We start from the raw sequence: 19554 nt of genomic DNA, 5'->3' as shown, positions 1-19554 counted from the left end.
TCCCATCTGTCATCCAACTGCAACTATGTGACAACCCAGATGAGAGTTACCCAAATGAACGCAGTCAACTCAGAGATGATAAGTTTCTGTTTTAAGCTACTAAGTTTTGGTATGGTTTCTTACTCACTAATAGATAACTAGAACAATCTATAGTGGTATTTTACAAAAACACCAAAAAGTCATGTTTGACATGTATATAAATAATAGATATTATATAGAATTTTAAAATTATAAATGTGATCATATTTGACACATTCATCTACCCTTAGTAGTGTACTAGAGCTGGCTTACACAGACTCACAAGAGATAGTTGTGCTTATCTCTTCATGACTTCACAGTAAGTGATGTCACACTGGTAACTTGCAAGTGGCATGGTTGGTGAATTTACACTACAAAATTTGTAGATGCTGCAAAACAGGACTCTCCATCCAGAGAACCAGTTAAACATTTACAAGCATATCACTATATCTTCCTTTTTCCACTTTATGTTACCATTATTGAATGGCTACTTATCTGGTTATTTGAATCATCTTAATTTATTTGAACAATCTCCTAGTATTAACCTATTTCTTTAGAATATATTTTAAAAAAAAGACTTTGTGGCTCAAATGTTGTACACATTTCACTTTTTAGTAAGTATTATGAGATTGTCTATCAGAAATATACCAATTTATATACTGCCCTCCAATGGGGATTTTTTCTCATATCCCATCCAACTCTTATTTTTATTTTTGGAATGCTCAGACTTAGAAAAATGAAGTTCTCTATTTTTTTATTCTTAAAAACATGGGTCAAAACCTAAAAGTAGAGTATATGGGAAAAGGTTTCGCATTTATGCCTGTCTCCCACCTGCCTAGTGCCCTTCCCAAGATGACTTGAATGTCACAGGGAATTATATGTACTTTCAGTGATGATTATACATGTGCAAACAAGTATATTCCTTTTTCTTTTGTACTTGAATGGTAACAACTATACACACTTTTCCATCCTGCTTTTGTCATTTAACAATATACCTTGGAGGTTAATACCTAAAGTGAAAAGGTTCCCTCAGTATTTGTTATGACCTCATAATATACCATGCGCTGGATAAACTACATTGTCTCTAATATTTTACTATTTCAAACAGTTTTTGTATATCATTTCACATATATGTGAATAGATCTACAGCATAAATTTTTAAAAGAATTCCTTGATCAAAGGGTTTAATTTTTTAGATATAATTGACATATGACATTATATTAGCTTCATAAAGGATATAATTTTGATAAATATTGCTAAATTGTGTTTTATAGATGTGACATGAATTTATATTTTCATCTCCAATATATGAGAGTATACCTCTCCACACATTTGCAAATACAACATACTATCAGACTTCGATCTTACCTATCTAATTGGTAAGATTACCATCAAATAATTTTTAATTTTTTAAACTATAAGTGAGCTTGAGCTCTTATATTTGTATTTCATTTCCTATAAACTGTTCATATCTTTTGCCAGTTTTCTTTAGTAGACTTTTATTTATAGAATTTATTTATTAACAAAATTAGCCCCTTTATCTGCCATAAATTTGTAACAATTTTATATTAGCTTTTTGTCTTTTGACTGTTCAGGAAGTTTTAGTCATGCAGAAATGTTGGGGTTTTATGTAGTCAGATTTATCTATCTTTACTTTTATGGCTTCTAGATTTTGTGTTATAACTAGAAAGTCATTCTTTACCCTGAGAATATGAAAGCTTTCATCTTGAACTTTGTGGTTTCTTTTTGTTGTCATTTAATTTTCTTTTACATTAGAATTTTTGATCTATTAGAAATTTATCTTGTTATGACATGTTATGGCTTCAGTGCTATTTTTTTCTAGATACCTATCTAGCATCCACTTTTTGAATAATTTCTCTTTTTTTCTGAACAGTTTGGAATATCATTTAAATACTCAAACTGTGCCCATTATTAATTACACAATTATAGTTCAATTTTACATATTTCTATTCTCTTTCAGCATTTTCCTGTTTAGACGGACTTGTTTGTTCTTCTGTATGAACTTTAAAATCATCCTGTTTATTTTTTATTTTTATTTTTTTTTTTTTTAATTTTTATTTATTTATGATAGTCACAGAGAGAGAGAGAGAGAGAGAGAGAGGCAGAGACACAGGCAGAGGGAGAAGCAGGCTCCATGCACCGGGAGCCCGACGTGGGATTCGATCCCGGGTCTCCAGGATCGCGCCCCGGGCCAAAGGCAGGCACCAAACCGCTGCGCCACCCAGGGATCCTGTTTAATACCCAGATAACTCTGTTGGTATTTTAATGAAATTGTGTTCAATTTAATGGCTAAATCAAGGAGAATTTGCATTTTTATAATAGTGATTCCTTCTAGCCAAGAGCATGTTTTAAGGGGAGTACATTTTAAAACTTCTTCCAAAAATAAAAAAATAAAAAATAAATAAAACTTCTTCCAGTACATCACTCACTTATCTTATTAAGTTTATTCCTTACTAGGTGTTTATCTTTTTTGTTACTGTGATTGTATTAGTTTCCTAAGGCTGCCATAACAAAATACCACAGACTAGGTGGTTTAAACAACAGAAACTTATTTTCTCAAAGTTGTGAAGGCTGGAAGTCAAAGATCAGGGTGTCACCATAGTTGGTTTCCTCAAAAGCCTCTGTCTTTGTTTTATGAGTAGTCATCTCTATTTCCTCACATATCTTTTCTAGTGTTTTTTTTCTTCATATGGTCTTTTTTCACATGGTGAATCCTTGGTGTCTAGGTGACTAAATTTCTTTTCTAAGGATACCAGTCAGATTGGTTTAGGACTCACCCATATAACCTCATTTAACCTTAATTACCTCTTTAAAGTCTCTATCTCCAAATAAGTCCTTTTGAGGGACTTCAACATATGAATTTTAGGATGGCACGGTTAAGCTCATACAATGGCAAATGAAGCCCTTTTTTGCCTACATATATATGAAAGTGATTTCTGTATTTTACTTTGTACCTCACCACCTTGCTTATGATATGTAATAGTTTTTATCTTATCTCTTAGATTTTCCAAGTATAAAATTATATTACTTATAAATTAAAGTAATTTTATCTCCTTTCTATATTCATAATCTATTTCTTTTGTCTAACTTCAGTCTGTTAGAACTATTGAAACAAGGTTAATTAAGAGTGGTGCTGGTACATATTATTCTATTCCTGACCTTAATGAGAATATTTAGTGGCTCCTGGTATTCCCATTAAGCATGATACTTTTGGATTGAGGGAGAATTATTTTGTCACGTTAAGAACTTATTCACCATCTATTTGTATGTTTTTACAACTCTTAAAAAAACAAAAATAGGTGTTTAGTTTATTAAATGCCTTTTGGCATACGTGAAAATGATTATATATATTTTTTCCCTTTGATCCAGCAATGTATGGAATTTATAAATTGGTCTCTTAATACTGAACCATCTTTGTATTTTTGGTTTTGGTCATGGCATATCTTTTAAATTTGCTGTTCAATTCTATTTGAATAAAAATTCATAAATGAGACATATAGTTTTATTTATATAATTAATTTTGTTTATATTTTACTACCATTTATTTTTGTTTTCAGGTTTATTTGAATGGAATTGAGCAAAGTAATCTCTTAAAGCTATTTTAGTTTTGTTAACATTGTTGATATGTATATCCTTGTATGTGTGTGTATTTGCTATTTTCTTCCCTTTGTTCTATTTTTACTCAGTTTCTGTTTCTTATTTTGCTTTATTGACAGATAATATAGTTAATATTCCTACTTAGTCATTAACCTATTGATTTAATATTTCTTGTTCTGCAGAAGTTTTAAGTTTTTAACATTCAAAACTATTAGTCTTTTCCTTTTATGTCTTTTTTGCTTCATGTTACTTTTTAAAAAGGCCTTCTGCACCGCCATTATAAAAATGTTCTTCATTCTTTTCATACTTTTATGATTTATTATTATCTGTCTAGAGTTTATTTTTTTTCTTGTGAGAGGTGGCATCTAAATTACTGTTACCAGGTGGATTGCCAACCATACTAACATCATTTATTAAACAATCTATGATATTTTCCCCATTTGAAATACTTTCATCATATACTTTTAATATTCCATGAAAAAATCCTATTGCTCTTTTTGGATTGTACCAAGCTTATAGGATTAATTTGGGGGATAATTGAATTGACATATTTAAAACATTAAATCTTTGCATGTAGAAAGATGGACTGTATCTCTAGTATTTCAGTTTTTCTCTGTGTTCTCTAATAGCATTTTATCATTTTCTTGTATTTCTTGCTGGGTTTATTCCTAGATATTTCTTGCTTTTGTTTGTTATTATAAATGAAATTGTTTTCATTATGTTTCTTCTCTGGTTACTGATACGTAAGAAAACATTTGATTTTTTTATATTAATCTTGCCCAACTTACTGAACCCTTTGATTGTTTCCTTTTTCTATTGATTTTATTGGATTTTCTGGATATCTTTTTGTCTCATGGTTCCCAATACTTACACCATGTTTTTAAGTTTTGTTTCTGGCAGGGCATCTTATCGAATTGACTGGGACTTTTGGAATGGTAGCCTTGTCCTTGGTAGCAAAAAAGTAGGACACATGGGGAGAATAGCTAAAGCTACTTGAACATGAAAGAGGCATACTTGTATTATTTTATCAATACCACCATACTAATTATATTCACAGAACAACTATATTGAAGCAAATTAGGTAAAGAATATGAGTAGATGACTTCTAAGTTTAAATGATTAGTTGAAAGTGTAAAGAGAGAATCGAGGAGTGACTTTAAGAACTCTTGTATAGAGGGTAGTGGGGGAGCAAAGGGTAGAAGAGCAGGAGTAGGAAGTCAAGAAAAAAAGTAATGAAGTAAGAAAATAATGCCTCATTAGGAGAGTAATCTGACTATGCAGTGTTATAGAAGCTGGTGGGAGGGGACAAAAAGTTTTGTAATGTATGAGATCATCAATAAATGATGCTATATATAGAAGTATTTTTTTAAAAATGTGAAACAGGGGCACCTGTCTGGCTCTATCAGTAGAGTATGTGACTCCTGATCTCAGGGTTATGAGTTCGAGCCCAATTGGGTATAGAGATTACTTAAGAATAAAATTTTTTAGAAAATGAAACAATAGAAAGCCTTTGTACTTTTTAATGGGGAGGTTATTTATGATCTGCTTTAGTATCTCTTCACTTGCTTCTTAACTATAGTTCTTAACTATTCAGTGTTTTTTTTAATTTGCATTTTCATTTAGATCATCAGCTTGGTAGGAACATTAATCAAACCTTACATCTGTTTTATAAGTCACGGGGTTTTGAACAGAATTATTCTTAGAGTAGTGGATGATCTATAAATATTTGCTTTTTGATTTTTAGGTAAATTCTAAAGGAATTACACCAAAATTCTAGGTTATAAGTATAATTTAAGTTCTATGTTTTGAGCTTACTAGGCTAACTCTAATCATATGCACTTATAGATAAAACATAAAATCAGTTATATATAAACCATAATAAAAGTTTTTAAATATAATCAGTCTAAAAGACAAAATAAACTTATTTGTGTAATAGAAATGCAAATTGAGGGATCCCTGGGTGGCGCAGCGGTTTAGCGCCTGCCTTTGGCCCAGGGCGCAATCCTGGAGACCCGGGATCGAATCCCATGTCGGGCTCCCGGTGCATGGAGCCTGCTTCTCCCTCTGCCTCTCTCTCTCTCTCTCTCTCTCTCTGTGACTATCATAAATAAATAAAAAAATAAAAAAAAAGAGAAATGCAAATTGATGACTAGGATGAAAAACATGGGCCTCTTGAACTCCAGCTAGAGGTGATTGGACATCCAGTTTCTGGGGTATAATGGGAAGTGTGTCATATGGAAGTCAGAGGGCCAGAATTAGCCTCATTGGTTAAAATTAGAAATTGGAATTGAGGCTCCCCTGCTCCCTGTTCCTGAAAGGAAGTGTGTAAAAAGTAATAACAACTGTTCCCTGAAGCTGTAGTTAATATAAAAATATTTATCTAGAGATGTGAGGTCGCCAGTACAGCTGTAAGACCAATACTTAAGCCAAACTGCAATGATTCAGTACTGAGTCCCCAGTAACCAATAACGTCTGAAGCTCACAGTCACCAATATGGAACCTGGTTTGTTTAGTTTTTTATTTTTGGAACCTAGTTTTTGAAGATGTACCTGTGTGCACTGGTGAAGACAAAAAGTCATGAGACAGGCTAAGATAAATGGAGGGAGGAAGGGAGAGAGAGAGAGAGAGAGAGAGAGAGAGAGAAAGGAGAAGAGGGAAAATTCTCAAACCTGCAAACTAAAATTTCAATGCACAATTCAAAAAAGAAAAAAGCCAAACCTAGAAAGCATACAACAAAATCAACAGTCAGAAGATGGATTTGCTCCCAGATGAAATGAAAGTAGTAAACGAATTTTTTAAAGACTTATTTAAAAATAAGTATGTTTAGGGACACCTGGGTGGCTCAACAGTTGGGTGCCTGCCTTCAGCTGAGGGTGTGATCCTGGAGACCCAGAATTGAGTCCCACATCGGGTTCCCTGCATGGAACCTGCTTCTCCCTCTGCCTGTGTCTCTGCCTCTTATTTCTGTGTCTCTCATGAATAAAATAAAATCTTAAAAAAAAAAAGTATGTTTAGGATTCTCCAAAAGGTAAATAATAAAAACCATTTTAAAAGAATAAGAAATAATGATACATTAGCAGAAATGAAATAAGAATACACAAATATAAGAACTAATTAGACATCTTAGAATTGAAGTTATGGAACTTAAATCAGTAGATAGAATGAATCCTAACATAGACATGATTGAAGAGGGAATTAGTAAAGTAGAAAATTCCTCTAAAGGGTTCACCCGGAATGCAGAATATAGAGAGACATAGAATGCTAAAAATTATGTAATTATGTAGTTAAGAGACCTAAAAAATAAGGATTGAGGAACTTCAGTATACACATCTAATGGGAGTTATAGAACAAAAAGCTGTAATAATGTCTAAAAAACCTAATGTCTGAGAATTTTCCAGAATTGAAAACTTGGGTCCTTAGATAAAAGTACACTCTGTATGCTAAGCAGGAGAAATAAAAATCAATCACAATGAGAGACATTCAATGGGAATATAAGGTGAAAAAGATAAAGAAAAATTTTAAAGCTACCAGAGAGGAAATAAATCTCCAAAATATTATCAATTAGACTTCTTAACAGAAACAATAGAAACTCGAAGATAATGAACTAATGTTTTTAAAATGCTGAGAGATAACTTTACCCATCTATACTATCATTCAAGACTGAGGGCAAAATAAGGACATTGTCAAAGACTAAAATAATTTATCTCTGGCATACCTTATTTGTAAGAATTTCTAAAGATCATCCTTTAGCAAGAAGTGAAGGGAACCCAAAGGTAGGCATAGGGTGTACTTTTTAACAAAGTTATAGATAATAAAGATAACTATTTTTACAAAGGTTGTTTTGAATTTCTGGAAAATAATAAAGAATATAGGTAGCTAAAGTATGCTAGGAGTATTTTCTTACTCTAAAAGATGGAGATGCTGATCATTTTAACTAATTTTTAAAAATAAAACCAAGTATATTTTAAATATGTATTTATTGAGTACCTACTACAAGCTGGCACTGGTCTAGATGGTAGGGATAAAAGAGTGGGGAAAGGGCAGCCCGGGTGGCCGGGTGGCTTCAGCCCAGGGCCTGATCCTGGAGACCCACGTCGGGCTCCCTGCATGGAGCCTGCTTCTCCCTCTGCCTGTGTCTCTGCCCCTCTGTGTGTGTGTGTGTGTGTGTGTGTGTGTGTGTGTGTCTTTCATGAATAAATGAATAAAATCTTTTTTAAAAAAGGGGGAAAATAATCTTTTCATGGGGTGTACGTTTTAGTGGGAGTAAACCATATACTACTTAAAAGCAGTATAACCAAAAGAGACAGACTTGAAAGAAATACATTGGCAAATAGGAAAAGATACACCTTGAAAATATGCTGCCATGATGAAGTGAAAAGCTGATTTGGCTTTGGTAATGTCAGATAAAAATAGTTTAAGGTGAAGAGCATTAATAAGCAAAATGAGCAGCTAGAGCATTATTGAATTTAAACACCTAACATAGGCTTGAAAGTGAAAACTGACAGGATTAGAAGGAAAACTGACAAGTCCCTAGTTATGTGAGAGATTTTGCCATGCCTCTATTAAAACAAGATTGGTAGGAAAAAATAATAAAAATAAAATAAAACAGATTGGTAGGGACACTTGGGTGTCTCAGTTGGTTAAGCATCTGCCCTTGGCTCAGGTTATGATCCCAGGGTCCATCAAGCCCTGCATTAGGCTTCCCTGCTCAATGGAGAGTCTGCTTCTTCCTCTCCCTCTGCAACCCCCTCCCTGCTCGTGCATGCTCTCTCAAACGAATAAGTAAAATCTTTTAAAAAATAAAACAGGTAAAATTAATTGAGAATACAGAAAAATTGAACGACAGAACTAATAAAGTTGATCTAATACATATAGAAAATTTTGTACCCAACAGAAAGTATGTGCTATTTTTTTTTAAAGATTTTATTTATTCATGAGAGACAGACAGAGAGAGAGAGAGAGAGAGAGGCAGAGACACAGGCAGAAGGGGAAGCAGGCTCCATGCTGGGAACCCGATGCGGGACTCAATCCCGGGACCCCAGGGTCACGCCCTGGGCCAAAGGCAGGTGCTAAACCACTGAGCCACCCAGGGATCCCCAAGTATATGCTATTTTATTTTATTTTATATATATATTTTTAGTATATGCTATTTTAAAGTTCACAAGAAATACTTACAAAAATTCATAGTGTCTTAAATCAAAAGGAAGCCTTCAAAGTTTAAGGTAACCAGAATGAAATAGACCACATTTTCTGACCACAATAATTAAACTTGAAACCAACAATAAAAAGCAACTTTTAAAAACTCATCTGACTAGAAACTAGAAAATGTACTTATAAATAACTCATAGGTTAAAAAGAAAGCTTGAAAACACCCAGCAGAGTAAAATAAATAGGTGGGAGGAAGGACTATAAAAGATAAGAACAGAAATTAATAAAATGGGAAAAGATTACTACTTTCCTACTCTTACATTGTAATGACCAATGATAGGACTAACAGAATTAGCCGAGAAGAATATAGGTATTATTTGAGCCTCTATCCCTATTCATGGCTTGTATTCTACATTAATAATCTTTTTCTTTAGAAGATAGCATTGTGGGCAGCCCGGGTGGCTCAGCGGTTTAGCACCACCTTCAACCCAGGACATGATCCTGGAGACCCGGGATCGAGTTCCACGTCGGGCTCCCTGCATGGAGCCTGCTTCTCCCTCTGCCTGTGTCTCTGCCTCTCTCTCTCTCTCTCTTTCTCTCTGTGTTTCTCATGAATAAATAAATAAAATCTTAAAAAAAAAAAAGCATTGTGAGCTAAGAAGAAAAATATGACTCAAAACATATGTCAAATTTTCAAAGTGTGTATCTTTTCCATATAATGAGAAAATTAACTCTGGAACTCTATAAGTGAAAATATCAAGTCTGTAGAATTACTATTTTTTTTAATTTTTATTTATTTATGATAGTCACAGAGAGAGAGAGAGAGGCAGAGACATAGGCATAGGGAGGAGCAGGCTCCACGCACCGGGAGCCTGATGTGGGGTTCGATCCCGGGTCTCCAGGATCGCGCCCTGGGCCAAAGGCAGGCACCAAACTGCTGCGCCACCCAGGGATCCCTAGAATTACTATTTTAAAAAAATATTGATAATGGCCTTTGATAGAAAGTTCTTTTTACATATTTAAAATATTTTTCTTTCCCTTCTTGTAGGTTACTCAAATGAGTCGTCCAGACCTGATTCTCTTTCTGATGAAATACCTGATGGCTCTCATAGTTGGTATTCCCTCCATTTTTTGGGTTGGAAGCAAAAAGACATGCTTTGAATGGGCCAGTTTTTTTCACGGTCGTAGGAAAAAAGAGTAAGTTGAAATAATCACAGTGTTCACAAGCCTCATATTCACATAAAATGTGTTGCTTATGTGAAAACAATTTGGATTTGGGGGATGTGTTTCAACGTGATTGTAACCTCAGCTGCTACCAGTTATAATCTGATTAGCAGAGTAGCATGTATTAATGAAAGTTTATCTAAGAAGAGAACCAAGTAGAACCAGGCTTAAGATCTACACCTCACTAATTCAGAATATTTGAGAGAAATCTAGTCTCTTATTTTCAAAAACTTAAATTACAATTTTCTTAAAAACAAATTAATGCTTTTATATATATTATTACTTGATCTTCTCAATATTCCTGGGAGGACTGGTATGTATTATTTCTGTTTTATGGATCAAAAACTAAGACACAGAGGTTAAATGCTTTGACCGAAATCATACAAGTATTAGGTTAGACTTCCTTTCCAATTGCCCATTGTTCTTCCAAGTATACCAGAAATTATATGGATAACATGTTATTCCATTATGATAAAGTATACATTAAAGCCAAAATAGAAAAATGATATTGAATATATTATAAAATGATAATGAAGTGAATCAAAGAAATTATTATAATTCATCTTTGGCCACACTGTGTATTAGAGTGTCATGGTAAAAATATAAAACTTGTCAAAGCAATCTCTTGAGGACATATTTATGGAATCTTTAGTCATGAAGCAAAAGAAAGCAAGCCCCTGGAATATTCATAAAGGAATAAAAGATTTCAAACTTTTTACTCCGTTTAAATCTTATGTGGATACTATACCTGAATTATCTCAAATTCCAAGTTAATGGAGTCTATATGCTTATGATTTTACTTAAACTAAGTCTGTGGAAAATAGGTTTGAGAGATAGTCTATAAAACTCTTCAGGTTGTATTTTAAATTGTGCCTTATATGGGTTAATGTACTTTTCCCATACAACTTAAAATGCCTCATTAACAAAATCTGTATTTTCTAAAGTACCAGTAATTATCCATTTCTGTTACACAGATTAGACTGAGACAAAATAATCCCATTTTTTATTTTTATTTTTATTTTTTATTTATTTATTTTTTTAATCCCATTTTTTAAATATACATTTCTTACTACTGTATCTGAGGCTGCTACTAGGGGTACCAGATAATGCATTTCTCCTTTAAGTAACAGTTTCATTGAGCACAGAAGGAAAGAAGGGAATAAGAGTTATTTAACAACAACAAAATGTGTTTCCTGGGCATTCATTTTTTAAGAATGTCTTGATAGAATGCTTACTATGTACCACGAACTATGTTGTGATACCAGGGATGCCAAGTCCCTGCCTTCATGGGAAAATCCTTGTGGGATTTACTGTGACTTATCTGTGTATTCTTTGAAATATTTACATTTTAATCACACTAAAAGATAATACTGAGGAAAATGGCTTGTATTAAACATTCCTGGTCATCTCTGGACCATACACAAACAATTCTTTAATAGCATTATATTGGAAATTCTAGATAGAACTAATCCCACTCTTATGGGGCTACTCCTAGTTATTTGCTGGATGCTGGTTGGGCCAGAATATTTTTGAAACTGGTTAGAATTCCCAAGACCCTTCTATTTGGTTTTCTGTGACCATGGATCCCCACCTAACAAAGTCATTGTGGTTCTACAAGCCAGGACTATGCCTTAGACTAGAGTGGCAGTTCTTTATCCTGGAGCTTGAGTGTGAGCATCCAATAGCTATCTCTAGCTTTTAAGTTATCTGCTTTAGCCTTGAGAAATAGCTATAAGGTAATTGTGATAATGGTTACCAATTAATTGAGCACATTCAATTCTCCAAGTACTGTTCTAAGCATTTTATATATTATTAAACCATTTAATCCTTCAAACAGCCTTGTAAGAGAGATCATCATTTTATAGAGAAGGAAACTGAGGCATGGAATCAGGGTTTCATAGTGAATGCTGAATTGAGATTCAGACCCAAGTAGTCTGACTCTAGACTCTCGTCTTTGCTCTTATCCCTTTTGTTATGTACTATGCTATAAAGAGACTAGTTTCTAAAATTGTGCTAATTGAATTAGTGTTTTCCCCCTAAGTGAAGCCACATTTAAGATTGTGTTTAGTAATTCTGACACTGAAATATTTTTAGAAATCTTATTTTGGAATTATCTAGATCGTATCATTTAATTTCTCTATTTTCTTATCTATGAAATGAGGGGACAAAACTTTACCATTTGAAGATGGAGTAAATTTTTGGCATGACCAGATGTCAGTCTGAACTAAATTAAAAAAAAAAATAAGTTTAGAAAATAACGTTAGCAACCAAGACTGACTTGGGATGTATGATTATATGATTAGGGCCATTGATGACCAGAGAAACATATACTTGTTTGGTTGGTTTTTTTAAAACTGTCTTTGACTTGTTCTTTCTTCTATCTAGTTTTTGAAACTTTGATTTGAGGAGATATGTGTGTATATATATGTGTGTGTGTGTGTGTGTGTGTTATATATATATTATGTGTCATATATAGATATGTTATATAAAATATTTTATCATTATAAATATATTTTATCATTACCTTACATTTAGCTTTTAAGTTATTTAGAGTGCAAGAGTGTGAGGGAGGGGCAAAGGGAGAGGAAGAGAGAGAATCTCAAGCAGGCTTCACACCCAGTGTGAAGGGCTTGATCTCACAACTCTGAGATTATTTTCAGAGCTGAAATCAAGAGTCAGACACTTAACCAACTGAGCCACCTAAGCATTGCTTCTTGGCCTTTTGGCTAAGATCAAGTGTGAGCCACCCTAGCACCACCAAGCTATTTAAACTTAAGTTTGACTGTTGATTTTGTTGTATGACTTTGGAAAGTTCTTTAATCCTTTAGGACCTCAGTTTTTTCATCTATGACATGGAGATCACAGTATTTATACTTAATAGAGGTCTATTCACAATAGATATATAATATCCTCTTAGAGATACCCTCTTAGAACATTGATCTCCATAATAAAAACATTAAGAAGGATCAAAGGAGACTTTATGTAAAACGCCTGGCACAATGTGGGTACCCAACAAGTATTAACCATTCTTTAGCCCTTCTACCTCACCACTAACAACAATAATAGTAACAACAATCCTTTTGTAATCTGAAAATTTAGAATATATGCACTTTCTCAATGTATGATCAAATCCTTATATGTCAGAGCTTTATTTTTTCATTTGTTTTTCTGATTCTAACTTTAACCCCTGATTCTCAGTCATTTATTTACATAAACTGAGTCTCTGATCTTTGTGACTATTTAACTTACTCTTTTGTCAGTTTAATTGCTGCATTGTTCATTATCATAAACATTTATCTGCTTTTAACCTTTTCATAGCAGTTAAAAGCTTTTGTTCTTGACAATAATTCATCTCCTTAAATTATACACACAAACACACACACACACACACACACACACACACACACTCTACAGTGAGGCCTCTAATACATCCATAAACTTCAAGAAAATGTTTCTCTACTTTATTGTAGTATCTTTATAATATTTCATTGTACTTGAAGGGCAGTGGGGTGGCCCAGTGGGTTAAATGTCTGCCTTTGGCTCAGGTCCTGATCTTGGGGTCCTGGGATCAAGCCCCAGCGGGGCTCCATGCTCAGTGAAGAATCTGTTTCCCCCTCCCCTTCTGCTTCTCCCCCTACTTGTGCTTGCTCTCTCTCTCTCAAATAAATAAAATCTTTAAAAAAAATTTCAAAGTCCTTGAGAATCATAAATTTCTTTAATTGAAAGTGACTTTAGAAATGATGAAATTGTAGAGCTTCATCTTATAGATGAGGAAAATGAAGGAAAGGGGATAATGACCTGCATGAGATCATGTATTTAATGAACTAAAATCCAGACTTTCTTACTCTAATACAGGCATCTTTCCATCATGCCACTTTAGAATACAGATTCTTTCCTCTGTCAACAATATTATATCTCTCCTAAAGACATTTGAAAAGCAATTAATTTCAAGAATAATGTCATTGTGTCACATTTATTGGTCTACAGGGATGTTATTCTGTACCTTTAACTTAGTATTTTGTTTTCTAGGATAGTAAATGAAAGCCGACAGGTACTACAGGAACCTGATTTTGCTCAGTCTCTTCTGAGGGATCCAAATACTCCTATTATAAGAAAATCAAGAGGAACTTCCACTCAAGGAACGTCCACACATGCTTCTTCAACTCAGCTTGCTATGGTGGATGATCAGAGAAGCAAAGCAGGGAGTGTCCACAGCAAAGTAAGCAGCTACCACGGCAGTCTCCACAGGTCCCGTGATGGCAGGTGAGTTTCATTGGTAGCTTACTTTATTTTATATATTGAATTAGAGTCACACAGCTTAAGAAGGAAGAGTAGCCAATTCTGAAAAAGAAGCTGAACATTATTTGTATTTTAAAATGTTTTTTAATTGAAGTATAATTAACATAGTATTATTACTTTCAGGTATACAATATAATGATTCAACAATTCTATGTATTATTACTCAGTGCCCATCATAAAAAATGTACTTTTAATGTCCTTTATCTGTTTTAGCCATGCCCCCTACCTACTTCCCCTCTGGCAACCACCTGTTTGTTCTCTGTATTTAGGAGTCTTTGTTTGTTTGTGGCTCTTTTTTCTTTATTTATTTATTTTGCTTCTTAAATTCCACATGTGAATGAAATCATATGGTATTTATCTTTTTCCATCTGACTTATTTCACTTAGTGTTATACCCTCTAAGTTTATCCATGTTGTCACCAGTGGCAAGATCTCATTCTTTTTATGGCTAGTAGTCCATTGTTTATATATACCCCATCTTCTTTATTCATAATGCCGCAGTAAACATAGGGGTGCATATATCTTTTCAAACTAGTATCTTTGTGTTCTTTGGGTAAATACCCTAGAGTGGAATTACTGGATCATATGGTAATTCTATTTTTAATTTTTTGAGGAACCTCCATACTGTTTTCCACAAAGGCTCCACCAGTTTGCATTCCTACTAATAATGCACTAGGGTTCCTTTTTCTCCACATCCTCATCAACATTTGTTATTTTTTGTCTATTTTATTTTAGCCATTCTGACAGGTATGCAGTAATATCTCATTGTGGTTTTGATTTGTACTTCCTAATAATTAGTGATGTTGAGCATCTTTTCATGTGTCTGTTGGCCATCTGTATATCTTGTTTGGAAAAATGTTGAGCCAAAATGCTCATCTTTTAATTGGATTCTTTGTTTTCCTAGTGTTGAGTTGTATATAAGTATTTATATTTTTTTGGATATTAACCTCTTATTGAATATATCATTTGCAAATATCTTCTCCCATTCTGTGGGTTGCCTTGTTTGTTGACAGTTTACTTCACTGTGCAAAATTCTTTTATTTTGGTGTAGTCCTAATAGTTTAATTTTGCTTTTGTTTCTTTTGCCTGAGGAGACATATCTAGAAAAATGTTTCTATGACTGATGTCAGAGAGATTACTGCCTATGCTCAAAGGCATCCAAATTGGTACTAAAGAAGTAAAACCTTCACTATTTGCAGATGACATGACACCATATATAGAAAACCCTAAAGACTCCACCAGAAAATTGTTATAACTGATAAATGAATTCAGTAAAGTCATAAGATACAAAATTAATATACAGAAATCTGTTGCATTTCTTTACACTCATAATAAAATAGCAGAAAAAGAATTTCAGGAAACAATCTCATTTACAACTGCACCAAAAATAATAAAATACCAAAGAATAAACTTAACCAAAGAGGCAAAAGACCTATACTCTGAAAACTATAAAACATTGATGAAATAAATTGAAAATGACACAACAGATGGAAAGATAGTCCATGCTTAAGAATTGAAAAAATCAATATTGTTAAAATGTCCGTACTACCCAAAACAATCTACAGATTTAATTCAATCTCTGTCAAAATACCAATAGCAGTTTCCACAGAACTAGAACAAGTAATCCTGAAATTTGTATGGAACTACAAAGGCCCCAAATAGCAAAGCTACCTTGAGAAAGAACAAAGTTGGAGGCATCATAATCTCAGATTTCAAGATATACTACAAAGCTGTAGTAATCAAAACAACATGGTGCTAGCACAGAAATAGACACATGAATCAATGGAACAGAACAGAGAGTCCAAAAATAACCCCACACACATAGGCTCAATTCATCTATGACAAGGGAGACAAGAATATACAATGGATAAAAGACCATCTTTTCAATGAGCGGCATTGGGAAAACTGGACAGTAACATGCAAGAGAATGAAACTGGGCCACTTCCTTGCACCATATACAAAAATTAATTCAAAATGGGTTAAAGACCTAAATGTAAGACCCAAAACCATAAGACTCCTAGAAGTTGGACATTTTTAAGTTTTTTGAACTTTGCTAAGTATAGTTGCCTTGGATTATGGTCAGACTTAAAGCCTTTCAGAGCAGTTTATGGTTTAGACCTGATGCAGTAAGCAAACATGGAGGCATTGAAGGGTACTGAGCAGGAAGAAGGCCAGGGTGAAAATGGATGTTAGTAAGATTAATTTAGTAAACAATTATGGAATATATACTATATCGAGCACTATGCTAGGCTCTGGGAATAAGATGATTTAGGCATGATCTTTGTTCTTAACAAAATCAAGAAAGAAAATATAGACAGTATTACTGTTGTTAAAAACATAGAGTCTAGAATGAAGATCCTCAGTCTCCTCATCTGTACAGTGGAAATAGTAGGGAGGCCTGGGTGGGTCAGCGGTTGAGTGTCTACCTCTGGCTCAGGGCCTGGTCCCAGAGTCCCAGGATCAGGTCCCACATCGGGCTCCTTGCATGGAGCCTGCTTCTCCTCCCTCTGCCTCTCTCTGTGTCTCTCATGAATAAATAAAGAAAATCTTTTTTAAAAAATGGAAATAGAAATATCTGCCCCTTTAGGAGTGTTGTGAAGAGTAAATGAGATAATATGTGTAATTGCTGGGAATAGTGCTTATCTCAGTAAGTACCTGATAGCAACTTCTATTATTATTGTAAGTGAACAAGTAAAGTAAAATATAAGTATGGTTATAGAGTCTAGAAGTTGGCAAACTTTTTCTATGAAAAGCCACATAGTAAATATTTTAGACATATGGTCTCTGTTGTACCTATTCATTTCTGCTGTTGTAGCATGAAAGCAGCCATAAATATATACAGTCAGAATGGGAGTGGCTTTTCCAATTAAACTTTATTTATTTATCAAATAAACTTTATTTATAAAAATAGGAAGGGGCCAGAGTTGACTGTGAGCCAGAGTTTGCCAACCCCTGTTGTATAGGAGCAATAGTAGCATGGAAGGGGGAGTAAATCTGGTCAGGGACAGGGTCAGAGAAAGCTTCACAGAGTATGTTTGAGAGAAGTCTGGATATGTATTCTTGTTAAATTTGATGATAGAGACACTAGAATTAGAAACTTGTTAGGAGCTTCGTAGTAATTCAGTTGATAGTTGATGAGGGCTTATTAGGTAGTAGAGTAGTGGCAGGGGTAAGAGAGAGCTAATTTGAAAGATGTCTAGAAAGAAGAAATGAAAGTAGTTGGTTATAAAAAAAAAAAAAAAAAAAAGAAAGTAGTTGGTTATAAATTAGTAACAGCTGGATAGAAGGAATGTGCCAAAAGTTTTTTTGTTTGTTTGGTTTTGGGGTTTTTTGTTTTTAAGATTTCTAGTTTGGGAAACTAAAGGAATGAAATGCCTTTGAAACTAAAGGAATCCTAATGCCTGAAATGGAAAGTATTTTTTTTTTTAATTTTTATTTATTTATGATAGTCACAGAGAGAGAGAGAGAGAGAGGCAGAGACACAGGCAGAGGGAGAAGCAGGCTCCATGCACCGGGAGCCCGATGTGGGATTCGATCCCGGGTCTCCAGGATCGCGCCCTGGGCCAAAGGCAGGCGCCAAACCGCTGCGCCACCCAGGGATCCCTGGAAAGTATTTTATGCTCACTTTAAAACATCGTTGTCCACAAACTGTCTTACATTCACCTTTTACTCTCTCTTCTCTGTCCTCTGAGTGTAGGATATGATTTCTATACTTACTCTTTAAAACCTGCTGTTTTTTTCTCTCAAATTGCTTTCTTTTGCCTTAGAACTTGGTCAGCTTTCTGTGTTTTTTTTTTAAATAGTGATATTTTTTATTTTATCCATTTCTTTTTTCTTTTTTTTTTTGCCAGATTTTTAAAATGAATATTTTTAATATTTTCTTTCTACCTATTCCATCCTTCATTTCACATATACCTAGTCTTTTTTTTTTTTTTTTTTTGCCTTCTTACCCACCTAAACTGTACTTTCTACAATCACCAGTGACCTGTTTTTAACCACATTCAAAGATCCTTTCATTTTTTTTGCCTTTTCCCTTCCATTCCACTCTTATATGAGAAACGCTCTTCTGAGTGTTAGGGACACAGAGATGGAAGACAGAAGAGTAAACAATTGTAATATACTTTAACGGATATAATAAAACCATATACAAAATACTTTGAGATCCCAGAGAATACCATTTAATTTATTACTGAAAGTCAAAGAAAACTCCACAAGCAGGATTTCTACTTTGAATAGGAACAGAGGAGGCAGTTGAAATTAAAGACAAGGAAACCACATGAATGGAGGCAAGGAGGACAAACAGGCAGTTAGATACCAGAGTATATAGCTAGAGCACAGTATATATATATATTTGGACAGATGAAACATGATGAAGAGTTTAGATTTTTTTCCAGACAGTAGTAAGAACCTATTAAAGGACTTGGAGCCTTGAGGTAATAAAATCAGATTTGTGTTTTAGAAAGATCACTTTGGCAACAACATAGGAGAAAAGATTGTAAGTAATCCCAGTTAGGAAGTTTCTACAGTAATTTATGGGTCCTATCTTAAGATACTCAAGGAGAGGGGATCCATGGGTGGCGCAGCGGTTTGGCGCCTGCCTTTGGCCCAGGGCGCGATCCTGGAGACCCGGGATCGAATCCCACATCGGGCTCCCGGTGCATGGAGCCTGCTTCTCCTTCTGCCTATGTCTCTGCCTCTCTCTCTCTCTCTCTCTCTCTCTCTCTGTGATTATCATAAATAAATAAAAATTAAAAAAAAAGATACTCAAGGAGAAAGGGGATTTGAGAGTCTTTAAGAATATGTTTTGTCAACAGCACCCTCTGTGAACTAATTCTCAGCATTATTTTACATTTGACATTTTTAACCTCATACTTTTCAATAAGGAATGAACAATTATTTATAGTATACCTCCTGTGCATATGGCATTCTGTGTATAAAGAGATATATAGGAGAAAGGTAAGGTATAATTTCTGCATTCCTGAAGCATAATCTTATAGGAAAGGTAAGACATTTACCTAAGAGCCAATTATATAATAGTACAAGTCAGCACATAATTTAAACAGTGAGTGCTAGAAATGATTGATGTTATAGAACTTAAGAAAAGGGAAAGATCACGCTGCCTTCAGCCCAGGGCCTGATCCTGGAGACTCAGGATCGAGTCCCTCATTGGGCTCCCTGCATGGAGCCTGCTTTTCCCTCTACCTGTGTCTCTGCCTCTCTCTCTCTGTCTCTGTGTCTGTCATGGATA

General features: G+C 34.3%; 1 protein-coding gene and 1 non-coding gene across 9 annotated transcripts in view; both read left to right on the top strand.

Annotated features, from left to right (window-relative positions):
- FZD3 (frizzled class receptor 3) overlaps positions 1-19554 on the top strand; it is a 107219-nt gene that overhangs the window by 67225 nt on the left and 20440 nt on the right. For all 8 annotated transcript variants that reach the window (XM_038573711.1, XM_038573710.1, XM_038573707.1 and 5 more), the window contains 2 exons: positions 9833-9981; positions 14038-14271. In XM_038573711.1, the coding sequence (XP_038429639.1) occupies positions 9833-9981; positions 14038-14271 (383 nt within the window). The remainder of the gene's footprint in view (positions 1-9832; positions 9982-14037; positions 14272-19554) is intronic.
- Positions 12715-12896, top strand: LOC119865998. The gene has a single exon (XR_005378948.1). It is a non-coding gene; the product is annotated as a U2 spliceosomal RNA (small nuclear RNA).

Source organism: Canis lupus, chromosome 25 (genome assembly GCF_011100685.1).
Source record: "Canis lupus familiaris isolate Mischka breed German Shepherd chromosome 25, alternate assembly UU_Cfam_GSD_1.0, whole genome shotgun sequence".
Lineage (NCBI taxonomy): Eukaryota > Metazoa > Chordata > Mammalia > Carnivora > Canidae > Canis > Canis lupus.
Note: the sequence above shows the minus strand (reverse complement) of the source record. Positions and strands in the feature narration are given on the sequence as shown.